Raw genomic sequence first — 18,885 nt, 5'->3', positions numbered from 1 at the left:
AGTACCTCTAACTGTACTACAGTAACGTACAAGTACCTCAAACTGTACTACAGTCAAGTACAAGTACCTCAAAACTGTACTACAGTAAAGTACTAGTACCTCAAACTGCACTACAGTAAAGTACTAGTACCTCAACTGTACTACAGTGAAGTACTAGTACCTCAAACTGTACTACAGTGAAGTACTAGTACCTCAAACTGTACTACAGTGAAGTACTAGTACCTCTAACTGTACTACAGTAACGTACAAGTACCTCAAACTGTACTACAGTCAAGTACTAGTACCTCAAACTGTACTCTCATGTATGTGATGTGAACTCTTCAGGCCTGATGATGATGAATACTAATGTTTGTGTCCATGTGTGAGTGTGTACTTGAATATATGAGGTCAGTGTGTGTGTGTGTGTGTGTGTGTGTGTGTGTGTGTGTGTGTGTGTGTGTGTGTGTGTGTGTGTGTACTATAAACAGTTCATTCACAGGAACAGAGCAGCTGTGGGTCAGTGGGACAGACAGGGCTTTTATAATCCAGTGTGTGTGTGTGTGTGTCTCTGTCTGTGAGTGTGTGTGTGTGTGTCTGTATATGTATGTGTGCCTCTGTGTGTGTGTATATTATGTGTATCTGTATGTCTCTCTCTGTGTGTGTGTCTCTCTGTGTGTGTGTCTGTCTCTCTCTCCGTGTCTCTGTGTGTATATGTGTGTGTCTCTCTCTCTGTGTGTGTGTGTGTGTCCAGCAGGGGGCGTCAGTGTTCCTGCTCTGTCATCAGTGAAAGTCATGTGACTGTTTCTCTCTGCAGCTGATCTTAATCTTTACTGCATCAATCTGATTTATACATCTGAGAGTTTATGATGATGAGAAACTTAAACTACAATAAACACAACACACACACAGCAGTCAAATATTATATTCATTTTATTTTACGAGTGTTTATTTTACCCCTTTCTTTTCCCTCCACTCTCTGATGTGCTCTGTTTCTCTTATTTTTAACCCTCCTGTTGTCCTCGACTCAAGGAAGGAAAGGTGGGAGGGAAGAAGGAAGGAAAGGAGGGAGGAAGGAAGAAAGAAGGAGGGAGGGAGGGAGGAAGGAAGAAGGAAGGAAAGGAGGGAGGGAGGAAGGAAGAAGGAAGGAAAGGAGGGAGGGAGGAAGGAGGGAGGAAGGAGGGAGGGAGGGAGGAAGGAAGAAGGAAGGAAAGGAGGGAGGGAGGGAGGAAGAAGGGAGGAAGGAAGGAGGGAGGAGGAAGGAAGAAGGAAGGAGGGAGGAAGGAAGAAGGAAGGAAAGGAGGGAGGAGTGGAGGGAGGAAGAAGGAAGGAAAGGAGGGAGGAATGGAGGGAGGAAGAAGGAAGGAAATGACGGAGGAAGAAGGATGAAGGAAGAAAAGGAGGGAGGAAGAAGGAAGGAAAGGAGGGAGGGAGGGAGGGAGGAAGGAAGAAGGAAGGAAGGAGGGAGGAAGGAAGAAGGAAGGAGGGAGGGAGGGAGGAAGAAGAAGGAAGGAAAGGGGGAGGAAGGAGGGAGGAATGAAGGAAGGAGGGAGGAAGGAAGAAGGGAGGAAGAAGAGGAAGGAGGAGGAACGAGGGAGGAAGGAAGGAGGGAGGGAGGAAGGAAGAAGGAAGGAAAGGAGGGAGGAAGGAAGGAAGAAGGGAGGAAGAAGGAAGGAAAGGAGGGAGGGAGGAAGGAAGAAGGAAGGAAAGAGGGAGGGAGGAAGAAGGAAGGAGGTAGGGAGGAAGGAGAAGGAAGGAAAGGAGGAGGAAGGAAGAATGGAAGGGAGGAAGAAGGAAGGACAGGAGGGAGGAAGAAGGAAGGAAAGGAGGGAGGAGGAAGAGGAAGGAAGAAGGAAGGAAAGGAGGGAGGGAGGAAGGAAGAAGGAAGGAAAGGAGGGAGGGAGGGAGGAAGGAAGAAGGAAGAAAAGGAGGGAGGGAGGGAGGGAGGAAGGAAGAAGGAAGGAAGGAGGAGGGAGGAAGGAAGAAGGAAGGAAAGGAGAGAGGAAGGAGAAGGAAGGAGGGAGGGAGATAGGGACGAAGGAAGAAGGAAGGAGAGAGGAAGGAGGGAGGAAGGAAGGACGAGGGAGGAAGGAAGAAGGAAGGAAAGGAGGGGAAGGAGGGAGAGGCGATAGGGACGAAGGAAGAAGGAAGGAAAGGAGGGAGGAAGGAAGGAAGGAGGGAAGAAGGAAGAAGGAAGGAAAGGAGGGAGGGAGGGAGGAAGGAAGAAGGAAGGAAAGGAGGTGTTTTGGCCATATATATATATAACTATTATTATCATTATCATCATTATTAATTATCATTTTTATTCTATATAGGACAGAATCTGTTTCCTGATCCTGATTTTATAGGTTTATATATATTTAATTGTTGTGTGATTGAAGGACCTGAAGATAAAGAAATGATTTTTATATTATGGAATTAGTTCTCCGTCACATTTAATATATTTTAAATACTCAGAGACGAAGAACAAACTGCTCCTACTCGATGCTTTGGTGCATAAAGTAAGAGAATGAATATAGAGTCAGCTGTGATGTAGATAAATAGATTAATAATGAGGCTGAGTGCTTTGGTCTCCTTTAAATCTCATACTGAGATTTTCAGGAGGGGCTCAGCTCCCACCCCCCCCCCCTCAGCTCTAACCCGCCCCCCCCCCCTCCTCATCATACAGAGTGATGTCACAGTGATTAAAGCTCTGATGGCAATATTCATGATCGTCTCTCCCAACAAACACAGGCTGACTGAACTCCTCCTTCTTCCTCTTCCTCTTCCTCCTTCTCTTTCTCCCCTTTTCTCCTTCTTCCTCCTCTTCTTCTTTTCTGCCTCCTTCTCCTCCTTTCTCTTTTCTTCCTCCTTTTCTTGTTCCTTCTCCTCCTCCTCTTCCTCCTTCTCTCCCTCTTTCCTCCTTCTCCTCCTTCTCTTTCTCCCCCTTTTCTCCTTCTTCCTCCTCTTCTTCTTTTCCTGCCTCCTTCTGCTCTTTTCTCCTCCTCCTATCTCTCCTCCTCTTCCTCCTTCTCTTTTCTCCATCTTCCTCCTCCTACTCCTCTTCTCCTCCTCCTCCTCTTCTTCCTCTTTTCTCCTCCTCCACACCTCCTCTACCTCTTCCTCCTTCCTTCCTCCTCTTTTCTCTTCTCCTCCTCCTCCTTTTCCTCTTCCTCCTCCTCTTCTTCCTTTTCTCCCTCCTCCTCTTCCTCCTCTCCCTCTCCTTCCTCCTCTTCCTCCTCTCCCTCCTCCTCTTTTCTCTCTCCTCCTCTCCCTCCTCCTCCTCTCCCTCTCCTTCCTCCTCCTCCTCCTCTCCCTCTCTCTCCTCCTCCTCCTCTCCCTCCTCCTCCTCTCCCTCCTCCTCCTCCTCTCCCTCCTCCTCCTCCTCCTCCTCCTCCACAGTTTGACGTGTCAGGCCGACTGCAGCCAAACCACATCTGGCTCCTTTTTCCTGATGAGTCATCTGACTGCGGCTGCCATCATGTGAGAGCAGAGACGGTTTCTACGTCTCCGTCTCCGTCTCTCTCAGAGGTCACACAGACGAACACGGAGAGGAGACAGAGCAGAGAGGAGAGGAGACAGCGAGAGGAGAAGGAGACAGCGAGCAGGAGAAGGAGACAGCGAGAGGAGAAGGAGACAGCGAGAGGAGAGGAGACAGCGAGAGGAGAAGGAGACAGCGAGCGAGTTGAGGGTTCACCTCCACGTCTTGCTCAGAGGAACTACGGCAGCGTGTCGACGTGGAGGCGAATTGTTTAACGTGACGCAGCTGCTGCTTCCAACGTTTGATGTGAAAATCAAAAAGTCGCCTGATTCAATTTGCTGCAACATGTGTGTGCGTGTGTGTGTGTGTGTGTGTGTGTGTGTGTGTTTCTGTGTGTGTGTGTGTGTGATACCACCTGCTCTAAATGGCAGGAAAGGAGCAGCTGTGTGTTTTATTCAGAGCAGCATCAAGTGGGGGGAAGGCAGGATTGACTATGTGTATGTGTGTGCGTGTGTATGTGTGTGCTGTGTGTGTGTGTGTGTGTGTGTGTGTGTGTGTGTGTGTGTGTGTGAGTGTGGTAATTATCTGCATCCTCAGCTGCAGGCAGAGAGTGTGTGGAAGTTGCCTAGCGACCACAATCACTCACACACACACACACTGAAACACGCACATGCACAGAAACACACACACACACACACACTGAAACACGCACACACGCAGAAACACGCACACACATTTTTTAGAGCTCAAACTCAAGCAAACAGAAACACACATAGACACACACTAACTCTCTCTCTCTCTCTCTCATATAATATTTCAGCTCTAAAAACTACAATACCCATGATCCTCAGCGATAACTAGCTAACCCTGATTGTGACTGAAGCTCACCTCCTGTGTGGACGAGTCGGCTTCTTTCGCTGCTTCGTCTTCTCTGGCCGCCGACTTGCCGAACAGTCGCCACCCCGTTGCATTATGGGACGGCGCCTTTGGCTCTTTGGGTTTCCTAGAAAACAGGCTCCTGAAAAACAGACACAAAGGAACTGTTATTATCATTATAATTATTATTACGGTCTGTCTGCTCATATTAAACCAGAACTGAATATTTTGTGGTTGAATAAAACAACATTTTTAAATATGTTAAAGTCTGTTAAGTTATTCTTTATCATCATTTGCAGCATTATTATGATTATTATAATGTTGGTAAGTTTGACAGTGTTTATTTTCATTATTTTCATTATTGATTAATTAAGCTATTGATTAATTAAGCTATTAATTAATAGGTGTGAGCTTTGGGTAGTGACCGAAAGAACAAGATCGCGGGTACAAGCGGCCGAAATGAGCTTCCTCCGTAGGCTGGCTGGGCTCTCCCTTAGAGATAGGGTGAGAAGCTCAGTTATCCGGAGGGAGCTCGGAGTAGACCCGCTGCTCCTCCGCATCGAGAGGAGCCAGATGAGGTGGCTCGGGCATCTAATCAGGATGCCTCCCGGACGCCTCCCTGGTGAGGTGTTCAGGGCCCGTCCCACCGGTAGGAGACCCCGAGGAAGACCCAGGACAGCTGGAGAGACTATGTCTCTCCAGCTGTCCTGGGAACGCCTCGGGGTCCCCCGGGAAGAGCTGGACGAAGTGGCTGGGAGAGGGAAGTCTGGGCTTCCTGCTTAAGCTGCTGCCCCCGAGACCCCACCCCGGATAAGCGGAAGAGGATGGATGGATGGATGGATGGATGGATTAATGTGAAGAATATTTTCTAGATTTATCATTTGGTCAATAAAATGTCCGAACATAGTAAAAAAAATGAGTTTCTGACATCGTCCCAAGCTTCATTATTAGCAGTTTAATATCATTAATGACGAAGAAAAGCATCAAATAATCATATTTAAGAAGTTTAAAAAGCAGATTTTTGGGCTAAAATTATAATTAATTTATCAGAATCATTGCAGCTCCACTTTTAACCTCAAGTCAACTCAGACTTTTGGTCATGTGATGCTGAGGAAGACCATGAGAAGTAGTTAAAAAGCTCCAGATGTTTGTTCTGTTAAATTACTAAGACAGTAAAATAAGAAATAACTTTAAGCCTGAACAAATAAGAAGAACACAGAAGCACATGAAGCACTAACTAATGATTATTAGAAGTATTTTATTTTGAAATATTCTCATCATAGAAATATTTTATTTTGAAACATTCTCATCATAGTAGTATTTTATTTTGATCCATTCTCATCATAGTAGTATCTTATTTTGAAATATTCTCATCATAGAAGTATTTTAGTTTGAAACATTCTCATCATAGAAGTATTTTATTTTGAAACATTCTCATCATAGAAGTATTTTATTTTGAAATATTCTCATCATGGAAGTATTTTATTTTTGAAATATTCTCATCATAGAAGTATTTTATTTTTGAAATATTCTCATCATAGAAGTATTTTATTTTGAAATATTCTCATCATAGAAGTATTTTATTTTGAAATATTCTCATCATAGAAGTATTTTAGTTTGAAACATTCTCATCATAAGTATTTTATTTTGAAACATTCTGATCATAGAAGTATTTTAGTTTGATCCATTCTCATCATAGAAGTATTTTATTTTGAAACATTCTCATCATAGTAGTATTTTATTTTGAAATACTCTCATCATAGTAGTATTTTATTTTTATGATTGAAGTTTAAACAGCTTGATAAAATCAGCTGTAAGTGTTGAACCAAGCGAGCGAGAGCAGAGATGAGGTGGATGAATCATTCAGACTGCCGTCGCAGCACTTTCTATGCTTTCTGTGACGCTAGATTAAGAAAAAGCTGCCAGATCGACAGTTTGACTTTGATTCAGTGGAAGAAACAGCTGCTCGGCTGCAGGAAGAGAAACAAGGAACGAGGGATTCAACCAAAAAAAAAAAAAGAGGAAGAGAAAACACACACGCTGAAACATTTATTCCCGGCTCTGTTTGCAGGATCAGCGTCCGTTAGTCTGAGGACTGAAAAGAGACAAACTCTGCTTATTGATCTGAGTTTTATTGATTACTGATTAATTAAAAAGTCCTACAGGTTTATTAAAGTCACAATGCAACAGTTTATTATCTCTTTACTGTTTATTAATGACATGAGGATGAAAGTATGAAATATAACTGATGGTCAAATAAAAAGTTAACTGCAGTAATGAATCAATAAATGAAGCAATCTTACGGGGGAGAGGGGGGCGGGGGGGGGGGGTGAGGGAGGGGCAGTTAATGATTCCCATCCATGATAATGTCAGTGATTAAATGCATCATATAAAATAACCCTTAACCCTTAAACAGACCTTACTAGTTATGTCATTTGCACCTCAAGTAAGGAAGGAATGAAAGAAGAAGGAAGGAAGGAAAGGACGGAAGAAGGAAGGAAAGGAGGAAGGAAGGGAAGCAAGGGAGGAAGAAGGAAGGAAAGGAAGGAGGGAGGAAGGAAGGAAGGTAGGAAGGAAAGGAGGGAATAAGGAAGGAAAGGAGGGAGGAAGGGGAGGAAGGGAGGAAGAAGGAAGGAAAGGAAGGAGGGAGGAAGGAAGGAAGGTAGGAAGGAAAGGAGGGAAGAAGGAAGGAAAGGATGGAGGAAGGGAAGGAAGGGAGGGAGGAAGGAAGGAAGGACAGATGAAGGAAGGAAGAAAGGACAGAAGGAGGGAACATTTACCCTAACAGCTGAACTTAGATCTGAGGAAGGAAGGAAGGAAGGAAGGACGGACAGATGAAGGAAGGAAGGAAGGAAGGAAGGACAGAGGAAGGAAGGAAGGAAGGAAGGAAGGAAGGAGGGACAGAGGAAGGACCCGGGAGGACAACAGGAAGGTTAAAGAGACTGTATCTCCTGGTGCACGTTGCCTGTTTAAGGGTTAAAACACTGAGTTAAGTAATACATTGAGATTAAAGACTGAGACTATAAGATTAACTGATTTTAACCTCATTTTTGATTAGTCAGCATATTCATCTGATATAAAAAATATATATATAAATGAATGTATTTTTGTTTTATTGCTCAAGTATTGTCAATATGTATTTTATTTTATTGTATTAATCTAGTTTTTCCTCTTTCTCTTCTGTTGGCTGTGCTGTACGGCTGACTGGGGGGGAGGGGTATAGTATGTTGTTCTGTTTGTTTAAAGTCAATAAAAAGTATTTAAAGAAATGTATGAAATAATCAGCAGCTTAATGAATAACAGAAATAATCATTAGTCGCAGTCTTATCACCTTTTTTAATGAAGAATTTATAGTTTTGAGTCTTTTTTTAAAGTTAAATTCTCTGATTTCAGCTTCTTAAATGTGAGTACTTCCTGACAGTAAACTGAATATATTTGGCATTAAATGTGAATATTTGCTGTTTTTTATTATTATTATTAAATCATAAACTGATCAGCTGTAACTGACCTTTATCTTCTGTCTTGCTCCAGAAACAGAAAACAGGAAGTGACTTTAAACCAACTCACTGTGTGTTTGCTCTGGTTTCACCTCTGACGGTCTAACATGACTTCACACTGGTTTACTGTAACTGTGATTAATAAAAAACCTTCCTGGACCTCTACAGGAAGCAGCTCCCAATCCCGCCAAAGTAAAAGTGGATAATAAAGGCGACTGAAAAGCTTAAAGTTTCCAGCCTGTTGGAAACAAAGAGGAGAGAGTCTGCTGTCTGTAGGTCAGATTCAACAGTCTGCTGTCTGTAGCTCAGATTCAACAGTCTGCCGTCTGTAGGTCAGATTCAACAGTCTGCCGTCTGTAGGTCAGATTCAACAGTCTGCTGTCTGTAGCTCAGATTCAACAGTCTGCTGTCTGTAGCTCAGATTCAACAGTCTGCCGTCTGTAGGTCAGTCTGCTGTCTGTAGCTCAGATTCAACAGTCTGCTGTCTGTAAGTCAGTCTGCTGTCTGTAGCTCAGATTCAACAGTCTGCCGTCTGTAGATCAGATTCAACAGTCTGCCGTCTGTAGGTCGGATTCAACAGTCTGCCGTCTGTAGCTCAGATTCAACAGTCTGCCGTCTGTAGATCAGATTCAACAGTCTGCCGTCTGTAGGTCAGATTCAACAGTCTGCCGTCTGTAGCTCAGATTCAACAGTCTGCCGTCTGTAGGTCGGATTCAACAGTCTGCCGTCTGTAGCTCAGATTCAACAGTCTGCCGTCTGTAGCTCAGATTCAACAGTCTGCCGTCTGTAGCTCAGATTCAACAGTCTGCCGTCTGTAGGTCGGATTCAACAGTCTGCCGTCTGTAGATCAGATTCAACAGTCTGCCGTCTGTAGGTCAGATTCAACAGTCTGCCGTCTGTAGCTCAGATTCAACAGTCTGCCGTCTGTAGATCAGATTCAACAGTCTGCCGTCTGTAGGTCAGATTCAACAGTCTGCTGTCTGTAGGTCAGATTCAACAGTCTGCCGTCTGTAGCTCAGATTCAACAGTCTGCAGTCTGTAGGTCAGATTCAACAGTCTGCTGTCTGTAGGTCAGATTCAACAGTCTGCCGTCTGTAGGTCAGATTCAACAGTCTGCCGTCTGTAGCTCAGATTCAACAGTCTGCCATCTGTAGGTCGGATTCAACAGTCTGACGTCTGTAACTCAGATTCAACAGTCTGCCGTCTGTAGCTCAGATTCAACAGTCTGCCGTCTGTAGCTCAGATTCAACAGTCTGCTGTCTGTAGCTCAGATTCAACAGTCTGCCGTCTGTAGCTCAGATTCAACAGTCTGCCGTCTGTAGATCAGATTCAACAGTCTGCTGTCTGTAGCTCAGATTCAACAGTCTGCCGTCTGTAGCTCAGATTCAACAGTCTGCCGTCTGTAGCTCAGATTCAACAGTCTGCTGTCTGTAGGTCAGATTCAACAGTCTGCCGTCTGTAGCTCAGATTCAACAGTCTGCCGTCTGTAGCTCAGATTCAACAGTCTGCTGTCTGTAGGTCAGATTCAACAGTCTGCTGTCTGTAGATCAGATTCAACAGTCTGCTGTCTGTAGCTCAGATTCAACAGTCTGCCGTCTGTAGCTCAGATTCAACAGTCTGCCGTCTGTAGCTCAGATTCAACAGTCTGCTGTCTGTAGGTCAGATTCAACAGTCTGCCGTCTGTAGATCAGATTCAACAGTCTGCCGTCTGTAGGTCAGTCTGCTGTCTGTAGGTCAGATTCAACAGTCTGCCGTCTGTAGGTCAGATTCAACAGTCTGCCGTCTGTAGCTCAGATTCAACAGTCTGCCGTCTGTAGCTCAGATTCAACAGTCTGCTGTCTGTAGGTCAGATTCAACAGTCTGCTGTCTGTAGATCAGTCTGCCGTCTGTAGCTCAGATTCAACAGTCTGCCGTCTGTAGGTCAGATTCAACAGTCTGCCGTCTGTAGCTCAGATTCAACAGTCTGCTGTCTGTAGGTCAGATTCAACAGTCTGCTGTCTGTAGGTCAGATTCAACAGTCTGCCGTCTGTAGCTCAGATTCAACAGTCTGCTGTCTGTAGGTCAGATTCAACAGTCTGCTGTCTGTAGGTCACATTCAACAGTCTGCTGTCTGTAGCTCAGATTCAACAGTCTGCCGTCTGTAGCTCAGATTCAACAGTCTGCCGTCTGTAGATCAGTCTGCCGTCTGTAGGTCAGATTCAACAGTCTGCCGTCTGTAGGTCAGATTCAACAGTCTGCTGTCTGTAGGTCAGTCTGCTGTCTGTAGCTCAGATTCAACAGTCTGCCGTCTGTAGCTCAGATTCAACAGTCTGCTGTCTGTAGGTCACATTCAACAGTCTGCCGTCTGTAGCTCAGATTCAACAGTCTGCCGTCTGTAGCTCAGATTCAACAGTCTGCCGTCTGTAGATCAGTCTGCCGTCTGTAGGTCAGATTCAACAGTCTGCCGTCTGTAGCTCAGATTCAACAGTCTGCTGTCTGTAGGTCAGATTCAACAGTCTGCTGTCTGTAGGTCAGATTCAACAGTCTGCTGTCTGTAGGTCAGATTCAACAGTCTGCTGTCTGTAGGTCAGATTCAACAGTCTGCTGTCTGTAGGTCAGATTCAACAGTCTGCCGTCGCTATTTATAGATTTTTACTCCAACAACAACAAACAGTCTGTTCTGCTTTGATCACAAACAGTGTGAACAGCTCACCTGTAGCTGCTCATTAAACACACATTACAGCCACACTACTGTTTAATAGTGTGTGTGTGTGTGTGTGTGTGTGTGTGTGTGTGTGTGTGTGTGTGTGTGTGTGTGTGTGTGTGTGTGTGTGTAAATAATTAACTAAGCAGGTGACCGGAGCCACTTTAATTCTCCAATATTGTGTGTGAAAGTTAATGGAAGTTAAGATACATGGATGGATAGATAGATAGATAGATAGATAGACACCTTGAACTGCAATAAAAGATTAATTATGGCTCTTAATGTTCTGAGCTTTTGATCCATGGAGGTTTTATATTAGTAAAAGCAGCAGAGATGTTATAACAATGTAAAGTCTGTGGGCCGATAGAGAAACACGACTCTGAGCCGCACAACGGAGACGCAAACCTGGAAGATATAAACTTTTTTTTGGGGGGGGTATCTGAGCCAGCTGAGAAATTCTTACAAGCCTGAATAGGAACCATTTTTGGTCTTATAATAGATCCACGATGGAAACAAACTGCTCAGAGAAGAAAAACATCCATCTGAAGTGCGAGGAGTTTAAATAAAGTAGCATTCCTGGTTTTATTGGTGTTATGTGAGGATTCAGGCTGGCTGAGCGTGGATGGGTTTTTTTCCTCTGTCTGGATTTCCTCTGACTGACTTTCAGACCAGCTGCTGAGGCCTACATCCAAAAAAACCTAAAAAAAAAAAAAAAAAGCTAAAGCCAGGCACAGATTTACTAAACAGACGTGTTGCTGCACCTGCCAGTCAGACCAGATCTGACACAAAGCGCCTCTGGCTCTGAGCTGAGCTGGTATGTCTCTCTATTCTCCAGCATGTTTTCTCTCTTCTCTTCTTCTTTTACTTCATGCTGCAGCTCTGATAGTTTATTACTGCTGTTCGAGTTATATTACATCTTTATTCTGATGTTAGAGTCACACTGGACTACAATATTTATATTAATCTTATTTATTAAGGACCTGACGATTCATCATTTTGCTAAAATTAATCAGTAAGAGACTGTTAGTAGCTCAGATTTGTTGGTGAGATATATCACATTATGACTTTTTATGTGCTTTAGGTTAAATTATATTATAGGAGCAATAATAATTAGTGGATGAATTGATTAGGTGACAAAGTAAAGCGCTTCAGGTGAATGTAGAAATCTGATTATTCACCATTTCGGATGCAAAAAAACCCCCAACTATTCTCTGATGAACTATAATTCTTATTTAAAATATTCAATATTGATAATTAAAATCCAGATATTGATCTTTGCATTTGTGCCTTAGCTCCGTAAATATGAGCACTAAATGATTTTGAGCTGCAACTAATCGATTAGTTGAACTATTAATCGTTTTGAAACATTTATCCAAGAAGAAAAAGTCCAAATTCTCTGATTCCAGCTTCTTAAATCTGAATATTTGACAGTAAACTAAATATTTGGAGACATTTGAGGTACGTCCAGTAATCATAGGTAATCAATACATTTAAGATATCAACCAGAATAAATCAACATCAGGTGGAAACGTCTCCTGTCTTTCTTTCCTTCTTCCTTTCTTTCTTTCTTTCTAAGCCTTCTTCTTCTCCTTCTTTACAGTCAGCTGTCACTGGCCTTAAATAATTAAAAGAAGAATTAACTGTGACTCTAATTTGTTCCACATCTGACCCCTAGCATCACACATTCATTGGTTAAAGTCATCTAAAGTCATATATTAATATTCTACACTTACTAGCCTCTTCATTAGGAAAGCCTATAAAATATCATCCAATCCAATACAACTCTATACAGCTCGGCTATAAATTCTACTTTATGTCTTCGGGTGAAATATATTGAATGGTGTTCCTAATATTGTGTCCACTCTATTAACATGCATGAAGGGAACACCAGTCGATATAATGAACCACAATCACTTCACTTAGTATAACCAGAGTAATAAACATAAAGTAGAGTTCCTCCTCCCTCACTAACCCTCCAAACCACAAACTCCTCTGAGTGAAAACCATTTGTCACGTTTGAGCGACAGATGCCAGATTCTCACCGGGATTAGAGGTGTGCTCGTTTTATAATAATATCCCCAGCAGCAGATGGGGAGGAGGGGGGGGGGTGGGGGGTGAGAGGGTCAGGAGCTATTCTGTTTGGCCAATCCCAGGACTTGACTGGAGGCCCGAGCAGACACGGTGGAAAGGCAACAGAAGAAGAAACATTCACTCCTACTGAAGCTCCGTCAATAGATATCTGATTAATATAAAGAGTTTAATACCAGGCTGGTTAACTGAGGGGGGGCGGGGAGGGGGCTGACCTGTCCTTTAAAAAGCATTGATTGTCTATCTTTATTTACTGTATAGGAAAGAAAGAATATGAAGTCAGAAACGAGCAATGTGTAATAAATGATGCAGAGCGACAATTAGTTGAACTATTCATTGTTCTGAGTCATTTTTCAAAGAAGAAAAAGTCCAAATTCTCTGATTCCAGTTTCTTAAATATGAATATTTTCTAGTTTTTTTAGTTCCTCTGTGATAATAAACTGAATATGTTGAGACATCTGAGGTAGGGATGGGTTTCTGTACTCCATATCTTTAAAAGGTATCAACCAAAATAAATCAATACCAAGTACTAGGGCTGGGCAATTAATCGAAAGATAATGTAAACTGACATTTAGAAACTCTAATGGACTTCATCTTGCTCATGTCAGTTAATCGCTGTTGCCATGACAACAAAGGTTGCATATCTTTTAAGGAATTAGAAACTTGTCTCCAGTGATGATTTGAACCCAAACCAAGTAAACTAGACATTAACCACAGAGTCACTCCTTAACCCTCCTGACCCCGTCTGTTTTGACTGTTCCTTCATTCCTCCCTTTCTTCCTTCCTTCTGTCCTTCCTTCCTCCCTCCCTCCTTCTTTCCTTCCCTCTCTCCTTCCTTCTTTCCTTCCCTCCCTCCCTTCTTTATTTCCCCCCCACCTTCTTTTCACTGTCCTTTCCTTCCTTCCTCCCTTCCTCTTTTCCTTCTTTCCTCCTTTGCTCTTTTCCTTCCTCCCTTCCTTCCTTCCGCCTTCCTTCTTCCTTCCCTCCTTTCCTTCCTACTTCCTTCCTCCCTCCTTTCTTCCTTCCTCCTTCCTTCTGTCCTTCTTTTCTTCCTTTTTTCCTTCTTCCTCCCTTCGTCCTTCCCTTCCTTCCTGCCTTGACTCGAAGACAACAGGAGGGTTAAAGATCCTCATGTGTGAGGGCAGCAGTGGAAAATACTAAACTAAAGAAACTGTGAAAATACATAACTGTTCATGAAGGGAGGAGATAATCCTTCATTAATCCTAATCCAGGTTAAAAGTTCAATTAATGGTGATTTTGATTTTTTGTCATAATCGCCCAAGTACTATGGAAACGTCTCCCATCAAACAAGTGTTGGGAAAATATGACTGATCTGTACGGACTTGCTCACAGCCAATCAACACAAGCGTTCTTTTATTGAATGTGACATGTGATTGGCCCACTGCCACCAATCATTTCGATGTGGAGGAGCGGAGGCATTTCATGTGATTTAATGCTTCTATTCACATGATGGGTGTTAAATGTTCTCAGCTGGGATCAGTAACACATTAAGGCTCCTTGGATTGGTGCTGGTGGTTTTTAGATGGTAGCCAGACCTACTGAACATGTGCTATAAATGTTATTGAGCTGCAAAGATTACTAAATTAATCGATTAGTTGAACTATTGAATTAAAAGACAACAAGAAGAAAATGTCCATATTCTCTCTTCTTTCATCCTCTATGACAGTAAACTGAATATATTTGTGTTGTGGATAATAAAAACTAACATTTGAGGAAGTCATCTCAAGCTTTTTCATTGCTTATTTCTTTTATTTAAACATTTTTATCACCCTTAATTTCTCTTGTGTGCATTAGTCTCAGTTATTGTCTTTTAATTTGTTCTTTTCTTTATCTTATCACTTGTTCTGTCTTATTATCAGCTGTGAAGCACTTTGAACTAGATTAACCTGAATGAAAGCTGCTGTATAAATCAACTCTGACTGATTGATTTGGGAAACATTTTTCACCATTTTCTGTCATTTTATAGATCAAGAAATCAACTGACAGATGAATCCATAATGAATATAATTGTTAGTTACAGCCCTATAATATATTTACTATAGATGCTGAAGCTCAACACGGTGGAGTCCCTGAGTACTTTTAACAGAGCTCATCAGGACTAACAGAAGTTGTCGTCTGTGATTCTCAGTGAAACATCTTCAAATATCTACAAACGAGCTCAGTTTCTCTTTATTCACCACCTGCTGCTGATGTTTGATTCATATTCTGTTTTTTTTATGCTGTGTGTTGTAAAAGAGAGTTCCTCCGACTGTGTTAGTACAAGAGTCAGAGACAAATACGGGTTGGAAAGATGATTCATTCACAAATATCTTAAGAAATAGTTTGAAAAGCAGCATCAGGTTTGTTGTTTCTGTTGAAATGATATTTGCACCATTTTTTACCAAAACTAAGACTGAATGCTCCTGAAAATGTCAAATAGTGTAACCACAAAAGAATGATAAATATTAAATAATGGACTTATACTAATAATGACTTAATTTAAAACATGTAAATGTTTCCTGATCTCCATGATTCTCCAGATGAAATGTAATATTTAGAACAATAGTATTCCATTAGCTTTATTTAATATGAAAGTTATAATGTAAGATCATGCCAAACTAGTTGATATGGTGTTAGGTAGGAAGGAAGGAAGGAAGGAAGGATGTAAGATCATGCCAGACTAGTTGATATGGTGTTAGGAAGGAAGGAAGGAAGGAAGGAAGGAAGGAAGGAAGGAAGGAAGGTGTTTTATTAACTATTTACTGTTATTAAGCAAGTTGAATGATTTGGTACAAAGTTTTTATGGTTACACCACTTAGACATTTTTACCATAATCCTCTAATATATTCTCTCTAAATGGATTAAAAGCAGAAATTTGATGCTGGGTCCACAAAAAAAGAATGTGTGAAGTTATTCATACGTTTATTTTCACATTTTAACCCTTTAAATTTAAACTAAACCACATATAAGGTTTGCTTGTTTGTCTCCATTAGGAAACTAATCCTTTGTGTATTTTTGGCTGCTGGTTATTGTTTATTTTAAATGATGATGGGAATGATTGAAACTTCCAGCTGTGGTGTTTGGTGTTTAAATGACTGAACGCTTCCAAATAAAGCCACATACTGTTTCTTACTGAGAATGCCGGAGAAATATATTTAGTGCAGAGTTGTTTTGTTAGTCACATGAGAAATAAGGATCACATATTTTCATGTGATAAATTCTTAATACACTTTGAGCAATCTGGAGCAGAGTTAGGATGGGTCCTTGCAGTATGTCTGGGTTTATGTTGTCAGTAGTTTTGAGCCTTCTTATATTCATCACATCATTGACTGTGAGCTCACCTGTCAGATAAAGAGAGGTCATTTTAACACCCAAAAGAATTTACCTGGTGAAGAATTCTGCGATGCCGAACCTCTTTGGCATCAGCTTGGAGTCCGAGCTGTCCGTCTGCCCGGTCAGGTCTGGCAGTTTGTCCGGGGCACTCTGCCTCCGACCCGCCTCCAAAACGCTCCGGAGGTCCTCCTCGTACCCCTCGTCTCCAAAGTAAAACCCCCCATCCTCATCGGGGGACAGCGGGGTGGCATCACAGCTGAGGGACACGGCGAGGTTTGGGGTAGTCCTCAAAGTGTGCGGCCTAACAGGTAAACTGAGGTCACTGAAACCCTCCTCCTCCTCCTCCTCCTCCTCTTCCTCCCCCCTGGTGATGGGCTCAGAAACTGGGCTGGAGGGGGGAGACGGGCGGGGAGAGGGTAGTTTGGCACTTGATCCAGGGGTGGGGGAGTTATTTAAGGAGGTGGGGTGGGTGTGAGGAAGCTTCTCAGCAGCTGGAGCATCCTCCCTGGGGCACTCAGAAGCCAAACCCTCGCTACAGTTCTCTTGCCTTACCCCCGGGTCTAAAGGACCGTTTTGGGGGGAATAGTCCGACTCAGGCCGGTCACATGTCTCTCTGCCGGTGTTGACAATGTGTAAACCACCATTTGACATCTCCTCACCTTCTACGTCACATAAACCGAGTCTTTGGCCCAGCTTTGGGCTAGAAAATCCCTCACTCTCTGTTCCGGTACCTCCACACCGGGGCCCGTCAACACCCCCATTGGGTATGTTTACGTCTGTAACATCCGCAGGGGTGCAGGCACAGTTCGGCTGCTGTTTCCCCGAGCATGGTAGCTGACCACCGGGGAGAGAAGCACGGATACAGCCGGTAACTGCACCATTGTCTAATAACACCATCCCTTCCTTCTCCCCGGTAACCCGACCTACCATCCCCATCACTGGATCCTCTTGCCCATCAATCCCCGGTGTCTCTTCCTTCTCTTCTTCCTCACCTTCCACGTCATATAAACCAAGTCTGTGGCCCAGCTTTGGGCTAGAAAACCCCTCATTCTCCGCTCCAGTACCTCCACACCGGGGCTGGTCAACACCCCCATTGGGCATGTTTACGTCTGGAACATCCGCAGGGGTACATGCAAAGTTCCTGTCAACACCTCCATTGGGCATGTTTAAATCTGGATGCTCCACTGGGGTGCAGGCACAGTTCACCTGCTGTTTCCCCAAAAACCCCTCAATCTCAGCTCCGGTACCCCCACACCAGGGCATGTCAACACCCCCATTGGGTATGTTAACCTCTGGAGCCTCTGCAGGGGTGCAGGCACAGTTCAGCTGCTGTTTCCCCGAGCATGGTAGCCGGCCACCGGGGAGAGAAGCACGGATACAGCCGGTAACTGCACCATTGTCCAACAACACCATCCCTTCATTCTCCCCGGTAACCTGACCCACCACCACACCGACCATACCCGGTGTCTCCTCCTCCTCCTCCGTGAATCCGTTCAGGCCTCGGTGGTCAACCAACCCGGTGGTGGGGAGGAACTTCTTCTCCTCCTCTGCTGCCACCGCCACCAGATCCAACATGATCTCCCGGTGTTGTTGTTGTTGTGTCAGGCCGTCTCTGTTTACATTCCTCCCGTTAACGTTTCCGGTCACGTAAACACAACCACGACCCTTCCCCGCTTCTTGACCCCTGCTGACACCGGCCAGCAGACCTCTACCCCGGTCTTTAAGTGCAGTGTAAGATGTGTGACCTCCTTCTCCTTCTCTTTCCCCACCTTCACCTCCTTTTCCACCTCCACCTCCTTCTCCTCCTCTATCTGCTTCTTCGTTCTCGTTTAAGTCGACGGTAAACGACCCTCCGTCCTCCCCCGCCGTCTCCATGACCTCTCAATCCGCCTGAGGAGCCTGTATCCCGGGCGTAACCTCCTCCGTGTCCGTCGCTCGAGCTCCGCAGCAGGTCTCGTTGTTCTCGGAGGAAGAAGAGGCTACCATTTTTTTTATTTATTTATTTTTTTTTTTTAGCGTTACCTGATGACACTCACCGGATTTAACATGTCCCTCGTCTTGTTGTCTTGAATAATGATATATATTATGTTTCTCTGTCTTGCGGTTTGTTAACGTCTCTGTAACCGGGAGAGGAAAAGATTAACACGGTCCGGCGCCATCTTGGAAAAAAAAAAATACCCCAACAATGACGTCATGCGTCACCCCCCCCAACTCGCTGTCTGTGTTTTGATTCACTAACAAAATAAAATGAAATAAAACAATATATTCAAACTTAAAATCATACCGTTAGAATAGAATATAAATAAGGAAATACCAGTAGATACATTTATAAATAGAATAGTAGTAAATATTGTTTTGATTCGATGAGTGGTGTACAGCGACGCTTACAGGCCGAGTTGGGTAACTGCAGCAGGGAGTCCTGACCCCGTTGACCCTCTTAACAAAGCTAGATAGATAGATAGATAGATAGATAGATAGATAGATAGATAGATAGATAGATAGATAGATAGATAGATAGATACTGGGACGGACATGTCCCCTCACTTTTCAAAATCACGTTTTTGTCCCTCCTACTTTCAAATTTGTTTATTATTACTCTTTCACCGCATGGCATCATCTCCACGGGGAGCACTGTTTTTTTCATCTATTTCTGCTGCATGGTTTAAAGTGGTATATATATATGAAAAAAACTGTGAAATCTGCCTTTATTGCATTTTCACAAATAGAATAGCTTTCACAATTCTGAAACTGTCTTTTAAAGAGACTTTGGCCTCTCTGAGATATTCCAGTCCAGATTTGGAGTCCAGTCGGTCTACTAAATAGTGGTACTATACTTTCTGGCAGAATATATCATTATGATTATCAACTTCATTATACCCTACATTTATCACTATAGTGCCTAAATGTATGTAATTCACCCTTGGATAGATAGATAGATGCTTTATTGCCATTGCACATTTCTATACAACAAA

At 43.3% G+C, this 18,885-nt stretch overlaps 1 protein-coding gene across 1 annotated transcript in view; it reads right to left on the bottom strand.

Annotated features, from left to right (window-relative positions):
- Positions 1–18,064, bottom strand: part of LOC128373265 (TBC1 domain family member 12-like) — a 25,766-nt gene extending 7,702 nt beyond the window's left edge. The window contains 2 exon segments of the mRNA XM_053333556.1: positions 4,325–4,454; positions 15,966–18,064. Of these exon segments, the coding sequence (XP_053189531.1) occupies positions 4,325–4,454; positions 15,966–17,788 (1,953 nt within the window). The 5' untranslated portion in view covers positions 17,789–18,064.
- Between the last annotated feature and the right edge of the window lie 821 nt (positions 18,065–18,885).

Source organism: Scomber japonicus, chromosome 14 (assembly GCF_027409825.1).
Source record: "Scomber japonicus isolate fScoJap1 chromosome 14, fScoJap1.pri, whole genome shotgun sequence".
Classification (NCBI taxonomy): domain Eukaryota; kingdom Metazoa; phylum Chordata; class Actinopteri; order Scombriformes; family Scombridae; genus Scomber; species Scomber japonicus.
The sequence above is the reverse complement of the archived record's forward strand: the minus strand, read 5'-3'. Positions and strand labels throughout refer to the sequence as shown.